Below are 18636 nucleotides of genomic sequence, written 5' to 3'. Positions count from 1 at the left end.
TTGGCTTGGTCTTACAGGTGTGGTAACAACCAACAACAGCCAACAACTACAGCTACACTATTGACAGTACTCAACCAGTTAACTGTGAGAAGTTATCCAGATATGTTTTAAAGTCACTCCAGCATTTTGTCATTCTTACCTGCACACCCTCAGTGCAACAATAGCCTCCAAGACATGAATGGCCAAGGCTGCCCACCACCTGCAAAAAAAAAAAAAAGTGTTAAACTCAACTTGTCTTTTACACACAACTCAACACTGACACTTTGCACTCATGTGAGTCACATGACAACACTCCACACTGAACGACTTCCACTTCAACCTTCTCCTCATGAAGACAGGCCGGACGTCACGTGACTTAACCTGACTGAAAGGAGCAGTTAGCGCCCAGCAGAGGTGCTGCCAACGATCTGCTAACAGTGAAAAACATTAAGGCTTAAGTTGATTTCAGCCCTGTGACATCACTTCACACGTCGTCGGACCGCCATCACAGCTGATCTGGGGAGGTGATCGGTTTAACTACTAATAAGAATACGAATACAAATTATTTTATTAATCCCGGAGGGGAAATACACTTGTCTGTCAGCTCATCGACCATTTGCAGAAGAAGAAAAAAGCCTGATCAGAAATACATCAATACATTTGCAAAGATTATACTACAACAGAACTAATGTCCTCCACACCAAACTATTCTCAACACAGTACAAGATTATAGTGTACAGTATCCTACTTAATTATAAAAATGAAAATAATAATCTCTATTGTCCTCATGTAGTGAAATTTGCCTTTGCAAAACAACAAATAATAACATTAGCACAATATGCAGGGTACAACAACAGTAGTGGAGGTTATTTCACTGTGGATGATACTTAGGAGTTCAAGGTAGAAAGGACTTTCTGCAAATGTCCCTGGCTGCTGATGCAACTCCACAGTGTCTCCTTGAGGGAAGATTTGTGAATTTTTAGAAAAGAGGATGAACAGGATCAGAGTCAATTTGTCAAGCTTTCTGTGTGTATACACGCTCCAGTTGTTCCTGCTCTTTCCCTGTTATTCCCTGCTGGCTGCGTCTGTAGTCCTGTTCCCTCTGTTTTTGTTCTTCGACCCCAGATGCCCAAACCATGTTCACATGTTAAAAGTTAGACCACTCCCACCGGGCGCCTGTAGACAGGATCTCTAAAATGTTCTGCTCAGATAGACGACATTGTCTCTGAATACCCAGCTCCTTAGTCTTATTTTCATTAATAACCAAACAGGTGAAAGCACATGGCCCAAAAATCAAGCAGTTTAAAAACAAACACAAACAAATGATTTTTACTAAATAGAGGGAGGAAGGGGCTTGAGGGGGAAATCTGGATGTTCTCAGGATGGGGCTTTGCTGCTCAGCATCCTCGACATGTCGTCAGTCTAGTCTAGTCTGTTTGTTCTTAGTTCTTATTTGCTATCCGTCGTGGCGACCTCAGCGTCTATGTTGGTGTGACAAACTCTGTATTTGAAATGTTAAACACTCACCCTTTGTACATAAGACCAGCATAATTATCCACCAGGTATCTGCAGAAGGTGCCGAACAGACCCAGGTAGTCGTAAGGGATTTTTTCTGGCGCAAACACAATGCACTGCAAAACACAGATATTTCAGCATTAATCCAAATAAACAATACACACATACTGAGAGAGCCTTCACCAAACCAAAGACTTTTGTTAACACCTCATCATATTTTTTAGAACACACATTTCAGAAGTGATTCCTGAAGTGGCCTTTACAGTAGTCAAAAGACTAATTATCTATACAATAATCTGGCGTGCACTGCATGACTCACAGTCGATGCTATGGGCGCTGAAGTTCTGTTCCATTTAGATTTAAATAGTAGATTATTTGAACAGTGGATCATTTGAAAGGTGGCGGGAGCTATGATCTTCCTGTTACTTATGGTTACTCCTTAAGCCGAGGAAGAAACCGTGACAGTGATGAACTCTATCGTACAGTCTGAGGTCTGTGTGGCTGTGAATGGCTTCTTTACAGCAGAGACAGGCAGAGCTGTATGTAGCGCAGGCACAGCCTTGTTGTGAGCGGTGCCACTTAAATTCTATTTGTTACAGTTCTGGAAGAAGATCAGTTCTGCACCATGGTGGTTTGATATTTAAGTCTTGTCATGTGAAATTGAATGAGCAGACCTTTTGTTCAGCTCCATATCCTCTGTTACTGTCACAATCTGAACTTTTCCTCCACAAGATAAGCATCACTTTATAACAAGTTGACCCCATGATGTCTAGTCTGATCATTTTACCATCTGACATAAGGGAAATAACAGAAACATCAGAAATTATATATTTTCACTAAAAAATTAATATGCAAAATATGTTATTTTTATGCCCTCTTTGATCACTTCTTTATTGTATCAACCCTGTTTCTTTTTAAAGATACAAATACCAGCTTCCTCTTAACCTAATTACATGACTTAAAATGAATAATTTACAATGGACACTTGACATTAGTGCACAGAAACATGAGCATCAAACACAACATTCCATATCTCATTGACCTATAATGTTACATTGTGCCATACAGCTGTTGTCCCCCTCTGTCCACCTGTGACCCGTCAGGTATGTGTGGACTATGGACAGAGACAACACAAAGGGCTATTGTTGAAGGGGACCTCCACACACTGCACTTCATTTATGGTCAGACCGTCAAACACACCTGTACACTGAGCAGTGTGTCTTCATGTAGTATTGACACTAGTGAAAACACTTATAAACTTGTATTTATTTGTTATTGCGGCGGTGACTGTACGTCACTGTACACGTGGCGACTGGTCAGGGAGGTTTGCAGGAGCTTTTCCCCCACACCGAATTCCGTTGAGAAGGTTTCATATTTTTAAGAGCTGCATTTCAGGCCGAGCATTTACTAATGGAGACATTTTAGCCAAGCACTGTGTTATTAATGAGTGTAGCCTTTCTATCAGCATGTGATTTATTCCGTTATAAATCACATTACTAACGGCGCTACTTTTTTTTAGTAGCCTAACAACTCAAGAAGTCGCGACACAAAATAATACACCCGTTAAAATGAACGTTATGTAGGCCTAGGCCTAGTCTACACCTTTTTTCAGTCCATTAACTAGTCGGAAAAAGCCGTATGTCTGAAACTAACTAACTAGGTAACTTAGTAGTAGGCCTAGGCTATTCTGTGCGGAGGAATACTGGCAACATTAGTTAGGCTAGTAGTAATTCACTTAACTTACTAACTCAGTTACTATTTGGGGGAATGGAAGTAACTAGTAGCCTAACACTAGTTGGCTATCACTAATTACTTTTTTAAAGTAACGTGCCTACACTGAATTAAACTGTTCACTCATAAATAACGCTGTTCGGTCACTGGTAAACTACTGCTGCCGTCGTCATTTGAATGTATTGTTTTCTTTCCGTGTGTGACAGACAAGCTCTAATAGCTAACATTGGAGTTACTACGGTGGACATGTAACTTTGTCCAGTGGACTTCGTCCATCAGTTTGTTTGACCCGAGCAGCTCCTGACAGACTGAATGAGTCCTGATAAGACTCGCTGTCAGCGGCAGTGACTCGGCTCGGACTTATTTTATATACATTATTACAAATAACAAGTGTTAAATGAAGGTATAAGAACAGTTAGCTACACATCCACGGATACAACGTAACTTACGATATGTTTTAATGTGAATAACACAGGACCCGGAGGATATTCTACGCAACACAACACGCTAGCATTTACAAAGAGCAATGGTAGCAGGTGTGGGACCTGTCTTTAATCTATTTTACTTCAAGTATGGCCAATTTCGTGAACTTACAGTATAATATGCAACCCCGAGTGTCACGGAGACAATCCAGAACAGGCTGGTTCTTCTAAAGTAATCGCATCCATCACTTTTGGCCATGGCTGCTGCTGCTGCTGCTGCTGCTCTGTGCAGGTGTCGCTTCCAAATATGACCGGGTAGTAACTAACAGCTGTGAGAGACGAACTGACGGGGCAGCAGGGCGGTGTGGTGTTATGATTAGCCTATATACGTTTTACTTAAAGCAGAACTATGCAACTTGGCCGGAAATAGCTCGCTCCTTCGTTGGTTTCTCTTTTTTTCCCCCTCCGGGGCTCCCCCACAGTTCTGGGAGGCACATGTCACTGTCGTAAAAAAAAACTCGCCGCCCCACCTCCTCCACCCCCTCCCTACACGTGCTTGTGTTTACTGCTGAAGGTAGAGAGCGGTGTTTACTAAGCACGGAGCTAATGCTAACACGGAGCTAACGCTAACAGGGAGCTAATGCTAACACGGAGCTAACGCTAATACGGCCACACACAGACAAAGACACAAAGACACAGACATACACACACACACATGAATAAAGGTTCCAAAACGCGAAGGCGTGTGTGTGTGTGTGTCATGATGTATTACATTATCTTATAAAAGATCCATGGTGTGTGTGTGTCTGTTAGCATTAGCTCCGTGTTAGCCACAAGCCGAACTTCATCAGTACAAACATGTTTCCATGGTTTCCTCCGACTTTCCGAACTCAAACCAATCACGATTCATGACATGCATGACGTCATCTGCGTTCTTATCTCGTACTGCCGTAAGGCAGTTTCTCGCGATAGTTCTATCCATTGATGAGATTTACACCGAGACGGAGGACTGATCTTGCAAGTGCGGTTTTCAGCCAGTGGGGGGGGGGTGAGCGCATTGGCCTAGACCCCATTCACCTCATAACAGGTCACTCTACCATCACAGTGACTCTGAGCCACAATAATTACAGCCCAAATCCTGCATAGTTCTGCTTTAACGTGCTGCCTTTGGCTCTTTGCTGCAACTCTCTCAAATAAGATAGATGTTAAAATACATAAATAGAAGAAGAAGAAGAGAGAAAAAAAAGATCAGAATAATAAGACAAATCAAAATGCTCTCCGAATTAAACTCGTTTTGTTACAGGCTAACATTCCTTGAACTGTCTCACCACACTAAAAATGTCTATTGTCATTTCCAGCTGTGCATTTCCCCTGTTTTACTAAGAGGTAATTTTGTCCATATCATCTAGAAATAGGCTACAAATGCTGACATTAGCTTCTCCCAGTAAATAGGATAAGGACAATTGTTCCATTGCAAAAAACCTGGTAAATGTTTTGTTGCCTTCTTTAATTCAGATAATGCTAAAATCTCCTATGTTGTGTTCAGATCTTTCTATGTCATGCAATGGAGTTAAGGAGCAGCACAAACAGAAAATCAAGGGGTTTGTTTCTTTTTGAGTTCACTTATCTTTAGTTAGGCTATACATTTTACAAGTATGGTGGATAGTAACACTGACTAAACAAAACCATATGTTTTATTCAAGAGAACAGAGAATAGAACAGACCCAAACCAAAGAAAAAAGAAAAATTGAACTATTACACTAGTGATAATCGGATCAAATGGCATTTTGTCTTTCTAATTTGCAAGTATCTATGGACAAAACTAAATAAAGCTCCTCACAGTGATTTTGCATTAGCTGATAAGCCTACATAAGGCTGAACCACCAGTATTAGCTTTTGTCACTCAATCATTGTATGTAAACTTGAGCAAATATATAATCTACTGAAATTTATATCGATCATAATCATTCCCATATTATTATTCTATCAGGCCAATTGTACGATCCTTCTTTTCAGGCAATCCTTATTTCACATTACTGTGTTTGGAAACGACAAGCTATTGCAGAATGTTGATGTCTGATAGGATTTGGATAAAGCATAGAGAGAGTTGGGGGACTTTCAGGAGCCGTCTCCACACCTGGAGACAGTGATTGTGCTGGTTGTCCAGATAAAGATAAAAAGAAATGATCTGAGGTTGTTGTGTTGCTTTAGATAACTCTGACCTTAAGATGCATTGTTTTCTAATACACACACAAACAGAAAAAATAGCCTACTGTAAATCTGCCTCTGCACTTTGTCCTTTAGACTCACTTTGTTAGTGTTCACTGCAACAAACTGAGTCAAATGGCATTTTGATTGTACAGTTGCTGTTCAAATTATCAACTGCATTTATGATCGAATCCATAGTGTGCATAAAAGCATAAGGGGAAATAGAGAATGTAAAGATATCACACAAGATTTCACTGAGGTGGCTGTCTTCTGGCAGCACGTCCGAGGGAACCTCACAGAGAGGGATACATTACATAATGAGGATGAGGTTAAAGGTCACAGCATTAGCACACAGCTTGGCCCGGACATGTTAAACCACCTGACAAGCTTCACTCACTTTGATACATTTATTCAGTGTAATAAGACTGGTGTGTGCTGTGCTGTGTGCAAAGAGTAACTGTCCAATTAATCACTAAACAATTAGCCACCTTTGTTTGTCTTCATGTGATAGCAGGGAGCTGCTCTGCATATGAAAAGAAAACAGGAGCCCCTGATAGGCTTCAGCTATTTTGTATTTTGGTTGGTTAAATATTTCTTTAAGGCTATTGTTGATTGATCAGTGTTACACAGTTAGTGAAGCTGCCTGTGTTTGCGCTTTATACTAATCAGAAGACTCTTAGGAGACAGATTTGAATTCAAAGGAACCTCTGAAATATGTCTGTACTCTTTCTTCAAGAAAAAAAAAACATCTGAAAAGTGCTGGGATAATATGTATTTCAACACATTATAATAAAATTAATTAATGACAACTGACTTGTTAACAAAAACAAAACTCTGACTCATAGTGAAACGTCTTTTGCTATCATCAAAATAACAGCAACACTAAGAAAAAAAAAAAAAAAAAAGATTTCTGTCTTTAAGCTTATTTGAATTGTCACAAATTCAGTGGCTAAAAAATACAGCTGATCACATGCCTGTTGTCTGTCAGTAACATGGTATCGATGAGGCTAACGACCTTCTTTTGTTTCACCCACACTTTGTCATATTTACCATTGACCTTGCCACTACTTTGATAGGGATTAGGTGATAACGGGCGTGGAAGGGACACTCTGGTCACAGTACTTCTATTAACCACCCATCCTCAAAGTAAACCACCACCCTCCTGTTGTGGCTCTACCACGGCCTTCTGGGCTCTCAGGTGATCAATATAAAAGGTACCCTGACCCAACCAGGAGACACACTCAGAGACTCTCGGTGAAGGAACACACTGCCCTACTGAACTCTGTCCCAGCAGAAGTGCACTAGGAATCTTTCCGTGTCCCCAGAGCTTCATTCATTTAACTGCTGCAATGTGGAAGGACTCCAGCAATGGTAAGAGCTCTTTTGTAATTGGAGTAAACATTTTTGCATGATCTCCTGCCGGATGGAACAGTTCGAAGTGTTTATTAAACCTGCCTGCTGCACCAGGTTGGATGTGTGTTATTTAGTTGTTGCAATAAGAAAACATCCACTGCAAATGAACTTCAGATGCTTCTGTTAGGTTGTGTACAGGATGTATGTTAGAATTCCTCACACCAACAACTACTGCTTGTTCTTTTCTCTTCATACATTTTATAGAAAATATAATTTTACAGTATAAACAAAATTCTCAAATTGCAACAACAGAACCATACAAATAGGAAGTCAGCATTCAACTTATACTGCACAGGTTAGATGCAGTGATAGTGAGAAGCAAAGTTGGCCCTCAGTTTACAATAAAGAATTCATGCTGAGTAATAAGGAAAGAATATTTGTTATGGGTCTTGTCAGATAAAGAACCTATACTCTCCTCTGTTCCCTCAGATGATGCCAGATCTTCATCCTCCAGCGGCGGCTCCTCTCGTAGCGCTAGCCGCAGGAAAAGGACCAGTTTTTCTAAGGAGCATGTGGAGCTTCTGCGTGTCACCTTTGAAACGGACCCGTACCCTGGCATCAGCCTCAGAGAGAGCCTGTCCCAGACCACGGGCCTGCCAGAGTCCCGCATCCAGGTAAGCAGGCACCTTGTGCTCTTATCTTAATATTATATACCTTCAGTTGGGCAACTTGATGCTGGTGTTGTTTAAACAATGGCATCCAACATTTTTGTTGATGTGAACAGGTCATTAAGTGGAAGATGAAATGATCTCCAAAGTCTTTACAATTTAAACAATACAACTTATTTTTTATTTTCATCAATCACATTTTCAAAATGACAGAAAAGGAAAAGGTTTGGGCCCAGTTAGTAGCTAGTAGCCCCCCCTTTGGAAACCATTGAAGCATGTAAATAGTAAATATCTTGTCTGATACCTTGGTCAAAGTTATCTGAGCTCAAGTCTCCTGGGTTTCCCATTATTTAGCAGCTGCTGCTTTGTTTCCCTGTTTCACTCTAAAACTGTAGAAAACTAAAATAACTAATGCAAAAGAGTGTTTCATGTTTAACTTTATGCTTTATATTTGGAGATCATTTCATCTTTCACTTGATTAACTGTTCATATTTACAGACATTTTGACCAGGGGCGCCCAAACTTTTGCATGCCACTGTACATATAGACATACTGTACTAATTTAAATGCATAGAGTTGTGCTGTAGGGCATTTTGCACCGTGTTCTCTTATTTTACAATCCCTCTGTTTTCAAATGCATCTTGCCTAGAAATGTAGATACTGCTATCACTCTATCACTTTATGTCTTTATCTGTGAAGATGACACAAGCTGCTTTTATCAGGGTCTTGTTTGACTGGGCAGATAGACTGTGCAGCTGAGACCTGCCAGAGGTGCTCTGTCCATAGTTGACTGATTAACAGAGCAGAATGTGTTGTCTTATCTGTCCAGCTTTGGATCTCAACTCCTTTTTTTTCTCTCTTTCCTGTTCAGGTGTGGTTTCAAAACAGAAGAGCTCGTACCCTGAAGTGCAAAGGAGCCAAGAAAGCCCTGTGGCAGTCTGACAACCAGGATGTTCTCCCTGTTGCTGCCACCAGGAGACCTCAGCTTGGCCCCGTCCCTCTGCCACCTCAGGGACCCCCACCGGCCTACCCGGTCCAGGTGAAGGAGGAGATGGACGAAGCCTGCTACTATGGACAAAATCCTCCAGCCTACTCCACCGTCGAAGAGCACGGCCATTACGGCTCCATGTATGGACGCCAGAAGGGCAGACTACTGGGCAGCAGCTCAAGTCCACCCCTCCTGAGGGGCTACTGGTCCCAGCCAGGCAGCCAACCGTCCCCCCTCTCTCCGCTGTGGTGTCACTCTCCTCTGGGAATGAGAAACTATAACAGCGCCAGCTCCGGCCAGGCCCCGGCCTTTGGGTACCCAGGACCAGCAGAGCAGCAGACGTACATGACCTCCTCCACCTCCCACTCCTCCACCCCGGACACTCCTGATTCTGGATACTGGGATGCCAGTCTGGAGAACAGTCCACCACAAGACGGTCATTATTCACAGCTGGAGGACTCATGGAGTGGGGTTGCTGTGGAAGGCTGCGGGGAGGCCAGACATCCAAGGCCGGTCCAGCACGCCCCCCTGCCTGAGCTGTCCCTGCAGGAGATTCTAGGGGAGCTGAACGAGGACTGGCTGGGAGGAGACGGACTGGATCACCACACCTCTGGGGAGAAAATGGCTTTCTGCTGATGACTGTATTAAAACGAACCCTTAGAAATCACATGTATAATTCTGATTGAGAGCCATTTCTGTGTGTCCTCTGAGATACTGTATGTACATAGAAAAATCCAAAGATTCTGCTTGGATATTGGAAACAGGATCCATCTTCTTAAACTCTACAGTCCTGCATTTATTCCACACTGACTACAGCTTCTTTTGGTCAATGTCTTTATTCACTGCTATTTATAACATGTATGTATGATTTCTGCACTTTTTTACAAATAAATCAGTAGTAATAATGCATTATGCAGTTGGCTTTGTTTTCTTTCATTCAATAATTTGGGTTAATTTAAAATCTTTGGCTCCGTTTCTCAGTGTCAACTGAGCCAAATCCATTACATGATATCTCCTTGTGTTTAGATGAGACAGATTTTCTGTGAAGCTGGGAGGAAAAGTAGGTCACACACTACAACCAGTAGATGGTGCCTGTGAGTTGGTAAAGGAAGGAGAAGGCTACTGATCCTCCCAGGCCTCTGTGGGGATATGAGGCTGAATATGAAGGTTTTAATTTCACATGAATGAATTTTCTTTTGAAAAATCTGATTAATTTGTTGTCAAATCTCTGTGTCATATAGTAAAATGAAATTTTAAATGAATTCTTTTCCAAAAAACAATTTTGATATTTGATATGCTGAGTTTTGGCCTTTTAAGCATAAATGTGACTTAATATCATAATAAAAAACTTTCAAATAAATCAAAGCTCATCAATAAAGTGAAGGCCCTGGTGAATACAAAAGCACCACTCGAAGAAGCAGATAGGAACACGGGGTCTGTGAACTTTCACTAAGGGTTGCATAGCTATTTTTTGTTGCTGTTAGCTTGCCAACTAAAATGTTCTGGCTTCTGTTGCTATGGAGTTTGAACAATCATGGTACAGTGGTTCAGGATGTGGATGATCAATGGTCACCTATTATTATATGGTTGCCTTTCTTAAAGATGGGCACCACTACCACAGTTTGCCATTCTGAAGAGGCTTGTCAAGGTGAATCTCATGCACACCCGGCGCCTTGCCACCAAAGCAGCTTTATAACCCCCCCCCCCCCAATGACCTTGGCCAGCGTTATGGGTGAGCCTTCCTCCACGTTTTTCAGGCTCTGCCTCCTCTACGGATGATCTCAGCTGGGCTCAGGAGATCAGGAGAAGTATTCTTTTCAGCCCAGCAGCATCCCCAGTCTCCTGGCCACCCAATAGGCTACCTGTCTGCTGATTCCTGGAGACCTCTGGTTCAACCAAACCAGCCTCAGCCCTCCAGAGTCCACACCACCTGATCCAACTCAACACCAGGTTGTGATCAGTTGCAAGCTCCACCCCTCTCCTCACCAGTGACATAAAAACATATAATCATGGGTCTGACTACAATAGCCTCGCGTCACCAGGCTCTCTGGAGAAGAGCCTGGTGTCTGTTAACTCTAAATTTTGTCTGCATTCTGCTTCCCGTCTTCTAAATCACCAAATTCACCAAAGTAAAAGTGTTCACCAACATAAAACTTATAAAATAGACATTAACTTGTAATACAATAAAAGCAAAAGGTTAGCTTAATGGCTAGAGGACTTTCTTATAAATTATATTCCTTAAATTAAAGAGTTTCACCGCATTTTATTAGCTTGGTGCTTTTATTTTGACAGAAAGGCCTGTCTCTCTCGCCCTGGATCCGGTTGCTTACCAAAAAAGCGAGTCAACAAATAGTACCACAAAGTCAGGCTGTAGTTGACCAATGGCCTAAGGTGCTCGTTGCCTACGGCATTAAAGTCCTCCAGCAGAACTATGCAGACCCCCCCCCCTCCTACTTGGAGGCAGGAGAAATAAAACATGCTAAGTTCATGATTGATGATCATGATCATTATTACAAAATGAGAGGATGGACATTTTTAACACATGTAAGTAGGCTACATAGACTTTTTATATGTAAGTTTAATCTGGTTTTTGTTCAGGAGCTGGAGTCATTTTGTAATTCAACACTTGAAGAGAAGTCCTTCTTTTCACTGAACATCAGTTATTCCATCATAAGGTACAAAGGGTTAAGTTATCAGGTCAAGATGAAAGACATATTATCTTTTGACCATCTGCCAAAGCCCCCTGTGTGTACTGTATCAGCCCTGTGTTTTCCCCTAACCCCATGACCCCAACAACACGTCTCTTTATCAAACAACCAATGGAAAAAGCTCCACGCAGTTCACAGGATGTTTGGCTGGAGGTTTCCCAGAGTGACTGAGTGAAATGTGAACAAGTTGTTTATACTGTTTTGGCCTCCTGCCTTCACCCTCAAGATGCAAGGAAGGGTGTTGTCCTTTTTTTAGTGTCTGACGCGGGTTCCAGTCACCAGAAAAAACACACAATAGGCAGGAGGGAACGTGACACTTGGGCCTGCTCTAGCCTCTGTAGACAGCTCGGCGGAGGAAATGTCGCAGACTGCCGGCGACTGACGTGTGTCGGGCAGGTGTTCACCAGCACAATGCTCCACAAACAAGACGCAAGACAGCTGAGGGAAGAGAGAGCAGCCAAGAAACCAAAGCAGGATTTCATTAAGGGCTTTCTAATGTTGATCCATAGCTGCAAATCATGGGTTGTTATATGACTATCCATCTATCCATCCATTGTCTTATCCATGCAGGGTCACAGAGGGGCTGGAGCCAATCCCAGCTGACGTAGAGCCAGAGCCATGGCAGGATACAACCTAGACAAGTCACAGTCTATCATAGGGCTGGTTACAGTGTGTAGAACATCAGATAAGATGTCGTGAGCTTAGAATTATTTTTTTTTCAAAATTGAGTTTTTTGCATAATATCATCCATTAGTGGTCTGTTAATGCCTGTGTGGTGTTATTTTTAAATTTTCATCATTTTTTAATTAGTTATTCATAAAATAAAAAGGTTCTATCAACCAAAACACAAGCCGAGTTGGAATTTGATGCTCAATATCTCGGAACTACCCAAAACGGAGATAGAGCCTTATAATTCTAAGCTCACGAATGATTAAATTGATCACAAAGTAGGTCTCACTGTGTTTTGTTGAAGTTTGGTCTGGAGTTAGACAGGGTTGGAGTTTCTCCTCATCGCCATGCACCCACCTTTTATGTAAATGCCTGGCCCAGCTCTCCAGTCTGCACCAGATTGTATGGTCACCTCAGTGATATACTGCAGTGCCCTGGCTCACATCAAGTTTCCGTGTTAATTGTTTTTTTCTTTTTCTTTTTTTACTCACCTTGTGCATCAGTCCATGCCCCCTGCCTGTTTCCCCCTCCCTGCCTTTGCCCCTCCTGTTTAACACACAAAACTGAAACAGCTGACTCTGAGTCAGTGAAGACAACTGTTTCTTAATGACTCTTCAAATGAGACACATGAGCGGTGAATACCGTGGATGTTTGTTTACCTTCATGAGAAACCTGAGGTTTGTCATGAACCTCTGACAGCTCCCACACACAGACATGAGTCAACCATAAAGCTGTGTTGCCCATCAGACCTTCAGATGTCACTGTAAATGGGATCTTCCCCTATTATACATGTTTTGAAGAAATATTCACAGTGCTGATCATCTGCCTGTGTTTTGCTGTCAATGTTTCAGCTTGTTTCTCCTCATCTTGACCTTGTTACAGTCAGCAGCGATTGCATAACAGGAACATTTCCTCTAAAAACTACGCTTGGCGATAGCGCATCTACCAACATCATGAGGCTTATCATGTGTTCCGGTGTTACTTAATAAAACCGATCCATCGCCCCGTATCTATCAGCCTACATGCAGACATGTGGTCATTGACTCAGCTGAACAGTAGCTACATGTGATGTGTGGATGATTAGTGACCTTCTCCAAAAGACAGAGGGAGCTGGCTGAGACTGAAGTCTCCACCATCCACGGCAAGCCAGTGGAAGTAGTGGAGAGGTACAAGTACCTGGGTACAGTATTTGACCACCAGTTGAAGTTCGACCACAACACAGATGAGATTATAAAAAAATGCCAGCAACGCCAGTACCTCCTGAGGAAGCTGAACTCCTTCAGTGTGAGCAAAAACATCCTCACAACATTCTATTACTCCTTCATAGAGAGCATCATCACCTTCTCCTTCACATGCTGGCTTCATTCCATCTCACTCCAAAATAGGAACCGGCTGTCTGGTGTTGTCAAGCTCTGCTCCAGAATCATTGGTCTTCCTCTAAGACCTCTCTCCACCCTCTGTGAGCAACAGACCTTGAGGAAAGCCAGCAGGATCCTTCAAGACCCATCTCACCCCCTCTTCTCCACATTTGAGTGGCTCCCCTCTGGGCGTCGTCTCCGATGCCCGGGCTGCAGGACTCAGAGAAGGAGGGCGACCTTTGTGCCCAGAGCTGTCCTCCTGCTCAACTCGCAGCCATCGCTGGCCCAAGAACTGTGTGGAGCCCCACCCAATCCCAGCCCCACCCAATGCCCCCTGCCCATCCCCATCCAGTCACTTCAACCCAGCCCCACCCAACCACCCATCACCCTCCACCCACCACTCACCTCCTAAATTGTGTGGAGGGTTGGACTGGATCTGATTGGCCTGAAGGACACGAATGCACTGCACTTTAAAGTTGCATTATTTATTATTTATTTATTTATCTCATTCTTGTGTGTGTGTGTGTGTGTGTGTGTGTGTGTGTGCGCGTGTGTGTGTGTGTATGTGTGAGTGTTTGCTGTTTATTGTGATCTTACCTGAACTGCTCAGCGTGCTTTTTAATTGCCCCTTGGGGATGAATAAAGTTTTTTGAATTGAATTGAATTGAATTGAATTGGTTGTGTATGTTGGCTGGAGGTGTATAGAGATGAGCAACATGTTTGACATGACCCACATTCTGCTGCAGACAACATCTACATATTCTCCCTCATACTCTGTCTGCCTCTGACTGTTACACACACACACACAATCCAGAGAACAATCAGACTCCAGAGCTAGAACACTGGAGATTAATTATTATTTATGATTATAATGTAGAGCTGCAACAATAAATTGATTAATCGCACAGTAATCATTTATTAAATTAATCGTCAATTATCTTGATAATCTAATAATCGGTTTGGGTAGGTTTTTAATTTAAGAAGAAAAAAAAAGGCAAATTCTCTCATTTCAGCTTCTTAAATGTGAATATTTCTGGTTTCTTTGTTCCTGTATGACAATAAACGGAGTCTCTTTTTGGTTTGTGGACAGAACAAGACATTTGAGGACGTCATTGTGTGGTTTGGGAAACACTGATTGATATCTTTCAACATTTTTTATTATTTTATTGACCAAACAACTAATCGATTAATCGTTTAAACAATCCACAGATTCATCGATAATAAAAATAATCATTAGTTGCAGCCCTAATATGCAACTCTACACACACTAAGGCCCATACAAAGCATCAGTAACCTGTTTCTGAGGAGCTGTCTTGTTTTTGCTTCTGCCCATCAAACACATACAGACATACACACAAGTGTTAACAGCTCCGGTGTTGAGCAAACTGGGGGCAGACAGACAGACATGTGAGTGATGGTCCTCAGCTGTTGGCACAGACACACTGATGAAGCCTTGCCTTCACTAAAAATATGGCCTGTAATTTAACCAAACCCTCCCAGGGAGTCCATGTTGGCCACATGGTCTAATTTAGGAGCTCATCTGAGCGCTTTGTGATTCTCTCCCTTTACTGCCTCATCCTCCGTCTGCAGGGCTGTGATTGATGGTGATCAGTGACAGGGAACAGAGAGAACGTGCGTGTGTGTGTGTATGTGTCTGTGTGTCTGTGTGTGTGTGATCGCATGTGCAAGACTATACAATCCAGGAGATAGCGCCTGGAAACTGGATAGGAGACATGGGAGTGAGTAGCTCTTGCATTTGTTTGCCTTTCCTAAAATAGAACCACTCGCCGGCCAGACTGCAGTCCTCTGCAAATAGACTGATGTAATACTATACTATTGAATATTTGTATTTTCATTCACATTCATTGGATGTGCATATAATGCGCACGGGCAAGATTATCTCTCTGAAACATGTTTCTGTCAGGAACACACAAAGTGAGTGGGCTGTCTTGTTTCTATTTATTCATATTGACAGGTGAATATGCTGAAAGGCACAATGCTGCAAACCAATACATTTTATTGAAGCCTCAAGCTTCCAGCTTAGCTTCATACAGAAATAGAAAGTTGATATTAAATGTCAAGCACATGGGAAATAAGGTCAGCAGCTCACTAATGAACTCATGGGCAGCAATGTCCTCTGGTACCTACCAGCACTAACCCACAGTGTAGCAACCTAATAAACCCGATACACAGCATGAACACAATATATGCCCTTCACTACCTGTTCTTGAAAATAATGCAGGTAGAAAATAACAGGGATAATCTTGTAGTAGCATAGCAGTCAGAAATGTGTGGACATAATGGGAAACCGTATAATATAAAGCATATTTAACGAGTATAGAGTATCAAGATGAATCAGTGAATTCAGTATCAACACAACAGTATTAAATATAATAGGAGCACAAGTATAGCATCACATTTATAGTCTCATTTAAAAACAGGTCAGTTCATTGGTCTTCCTGGAAATGAAAGGCTGCATGTTATATCATTTACACTAAAGACTAATGAGTACACTCATCACATGATGACTTAAGGGTCACACTTTCACTCCTTCATTTCTAAATAGCTCTGTTTATAATTGTATACAGAGTCCATAGACTGTGAAGCTGCAATTCAAATAAATCAAAGCTGTTACATAGAAAGTATTACACAGATCTGCATGACAAGACATATTAATATAGATACAATCCCAGTGGGAATATAAAGACATCATGTCACTAAATATAGAGCAGTAGTGATGTGAAACCAAACTAAGTTTAGCAACAAAAAAAACCCCAATTCGGGAAATGTTCTGTAATATACGTTTCACTGTTTTGCCTTTTAATAGCACATTATTCACTTACAAAATCAGTGAAATCTTCAGTTTTTATGACCTCATCACCACTTCAGGTGACATAAATCTTGTGTCTTATGTCTCATGACAAAAACAGGAATGTCACATGTCTGTCCATATGTCACATGTCAATGGAATTACTAATAGTTGTCAGATCTTGACCAGCATTAGAGTAAGCTAGGCTTTGTATGGTGTGGAGGTGCACACAAAGCTCATCTGGCTGTGTACCATAACCTGAGCTGTTACTACACTGGCCTGGGTTCAGCTAAACCATGGGCTATGTACTTTATTTTATTCATGTCATAATTAAAAGGTGATAGAAAGACAGTGATAGACTATCAAATGTCAAAACAAATCTCAAACACCAGAAATTATTATTGATACCAATAAAGAGTCATGATGTGAATCACCATAAGTGTAAGCAGTATCAAGGATAGGCAGTGAAACATAGGCCTACTATATAAAGTTTTGTTTAGGTGAAGATACAGCAGACTAGGGGTTATCTGCCTTGTCATGAACACTGACTGGAATTAATAACACTCATCTTAATCTGTGAGAATAGACTAATATCAGAGTGATTGATTATAGGAGTTGTTATAATATCAGTGTGAGGTGCATCTATTAGAGCTCATCCCATCAGGCTGAGATGAATACTTGAGCCTTTGTTGCTCTCCTGCCCTGCCCAGCCCAGTGCATGGAGCCATGCATGTCTCCGAAGCAACACCTTCAGCAGGAGTACTACATGTATGAGGTAATTGTTGTTTGGTCATGTGAGCCGCTGCAGCAGCTGTCAAATGTGATGATAGCAGGAAAATCCTCAACCCCGCCCCCTGCAGCTGATTGGACCGAGCACAGACGTCTAGGGACCATCAACCAAGAGATAAACCTATGGAGAGACACAGGGTGCAGTTTCAACCAGGGAAGAGTGAGAGGGGAAAAAGAAACATGGAAGATGTTGTCCATGTGTCAACACTGCAAATCTTAGGAATATTCAATACTATCACATATATATTCAATACATTTAGCATGTCAGTGTAAAATGAATGGTGATAGTTTGTTATTGTTGCTGTCCTATGATTTCTTCTCACACTGATGCATTAAAAGATACTGTTGCATCCGCTCATAGAATCAGATATCAGTTATGAAAACATGTTCGGTTTCCTGTCACTGGTGACTCAGTTGATTATCATATAGTTTGTGTTCAAGTGAACTATATGATATGATACAGGTTGTATTTGTCTATTGCACAATGTAAACACAACTGACTAGAGAGGTATTTTGCATTTGCAATTTCAAAAATATAAAGTAAAAGCCAAACAGATCAGACCAATGCTGTGGTCTGAACAAACCAAACGTATATATTGATAATAAACACATCACACAGCTAATCACATGTTCTTTCTACTGTATTTCAAGCTGATGGAGAAGCACATAGTTATTCTACATATCTTATATAAAGGAACTGTGAGCATATTATATTTATTATTATCATTTGTTATACTTATTATCATTACAGAATGATGACTTTAGGATCTCCCAGAGCTTTCCAAGTCCCCAACATGCACTTGAGGAACATTTGGCCTAGAGAGCAGGCAGACCAAGACGGACAGAAAAACGATAGCCATGTGAGCATGTGCACGCTCATTCCTTTTCCATTCCTAGGGAGACATGCTTTATTAAGACACTTATGAGTGCTCTAATTCAAGGAGACAGCCCAACCGTGGCCAACTGCTCCACAGAGGTCACATCTCTCTACCTCCTCGCCCTCTTTCATAAACACATACCTCCTCCTGTGGTGTCTCCATCTGCAGCCCCCTGGTCCCATCTCACATATTCCATCCATCCTACACACACACACATGAGCTAAACATTAGCACAGTACGGATAGATCATCTGTTCATCTCCTCAACCATAAAGTCATGTAGAAAGCAGACAGACCCTTCCCTAAATTTAGATGCTAAATGTTTATGACTTGAGTTACAACATTTTGGTGTCCAAACAAACAGGTGGCACATATTCTTATATTCTAGGCTGGGTTTTATGGGTGGACAGATGCATGTCTAGCCAAAGTAAAATCAATATTAGGCTATCACAAGGGTTATTGTCTTTACTTGCAGAGTGATTGTGACTTTAACCTTCATCTTGTGTCAGCTGCTACTATCTCTTGTGTTAGAGTTGGCTTTGGCTTTCCTGTATCTTAAATC

At 41.7% G+C, this 18636-nt stretch overlaps 1 protein-coding gene across 2 annotated transcripts in view; it reads right to left on the bottom strand.

Annotated features, from left to right (window-relative positions):
* tmem254 (transmembrane protein 254) overlaps window positions 1-18636 on the bottom strand; it is a 312289-nt gene that overhangs the window by 2235 nt on the left and 291418 nt on the right. For both annotated transcript variants that reach the window (XM_083988018.1, XM_083988017.1), the window contains exons 2-4: window positions 3820-3931; window positions 1507-1610; window positions 140-199 (exon numbers count right to left, since the gene is read on the bottom strand). In XM_083988018.1, the coding sequence (XP_083844144.1) occupies window positions 140-199; window positions 1507-1610; window positions 3820-3906 (251 nt within the window). In that variant the 5' untranslated portion in view covers window positions 3907-3931. The remainder of the gene's footprint in view (window positions 1-139; window positions 200-1506; window positions 1611-3819; window positions 3932-18636) is intronic.

Source organism: Trachurus trachurus (genome assembly GCF_905171665.1).
Source record: "Trachurus trachurus genome assembly, chromosome: 15".
Classification (NCBI taxonomy): domain Eukaryota; kingdom Metazoa; phylum Chordata; class Actinopteri; order Carangiformes; family Carangidae; genus Trachurus; species Trachurus trachurus.
The sequence above is the reverse complement of the archived record's forward strand: the minus strand, read 5'-3'. Positions and strand labels throughout refer to the sequence as shown.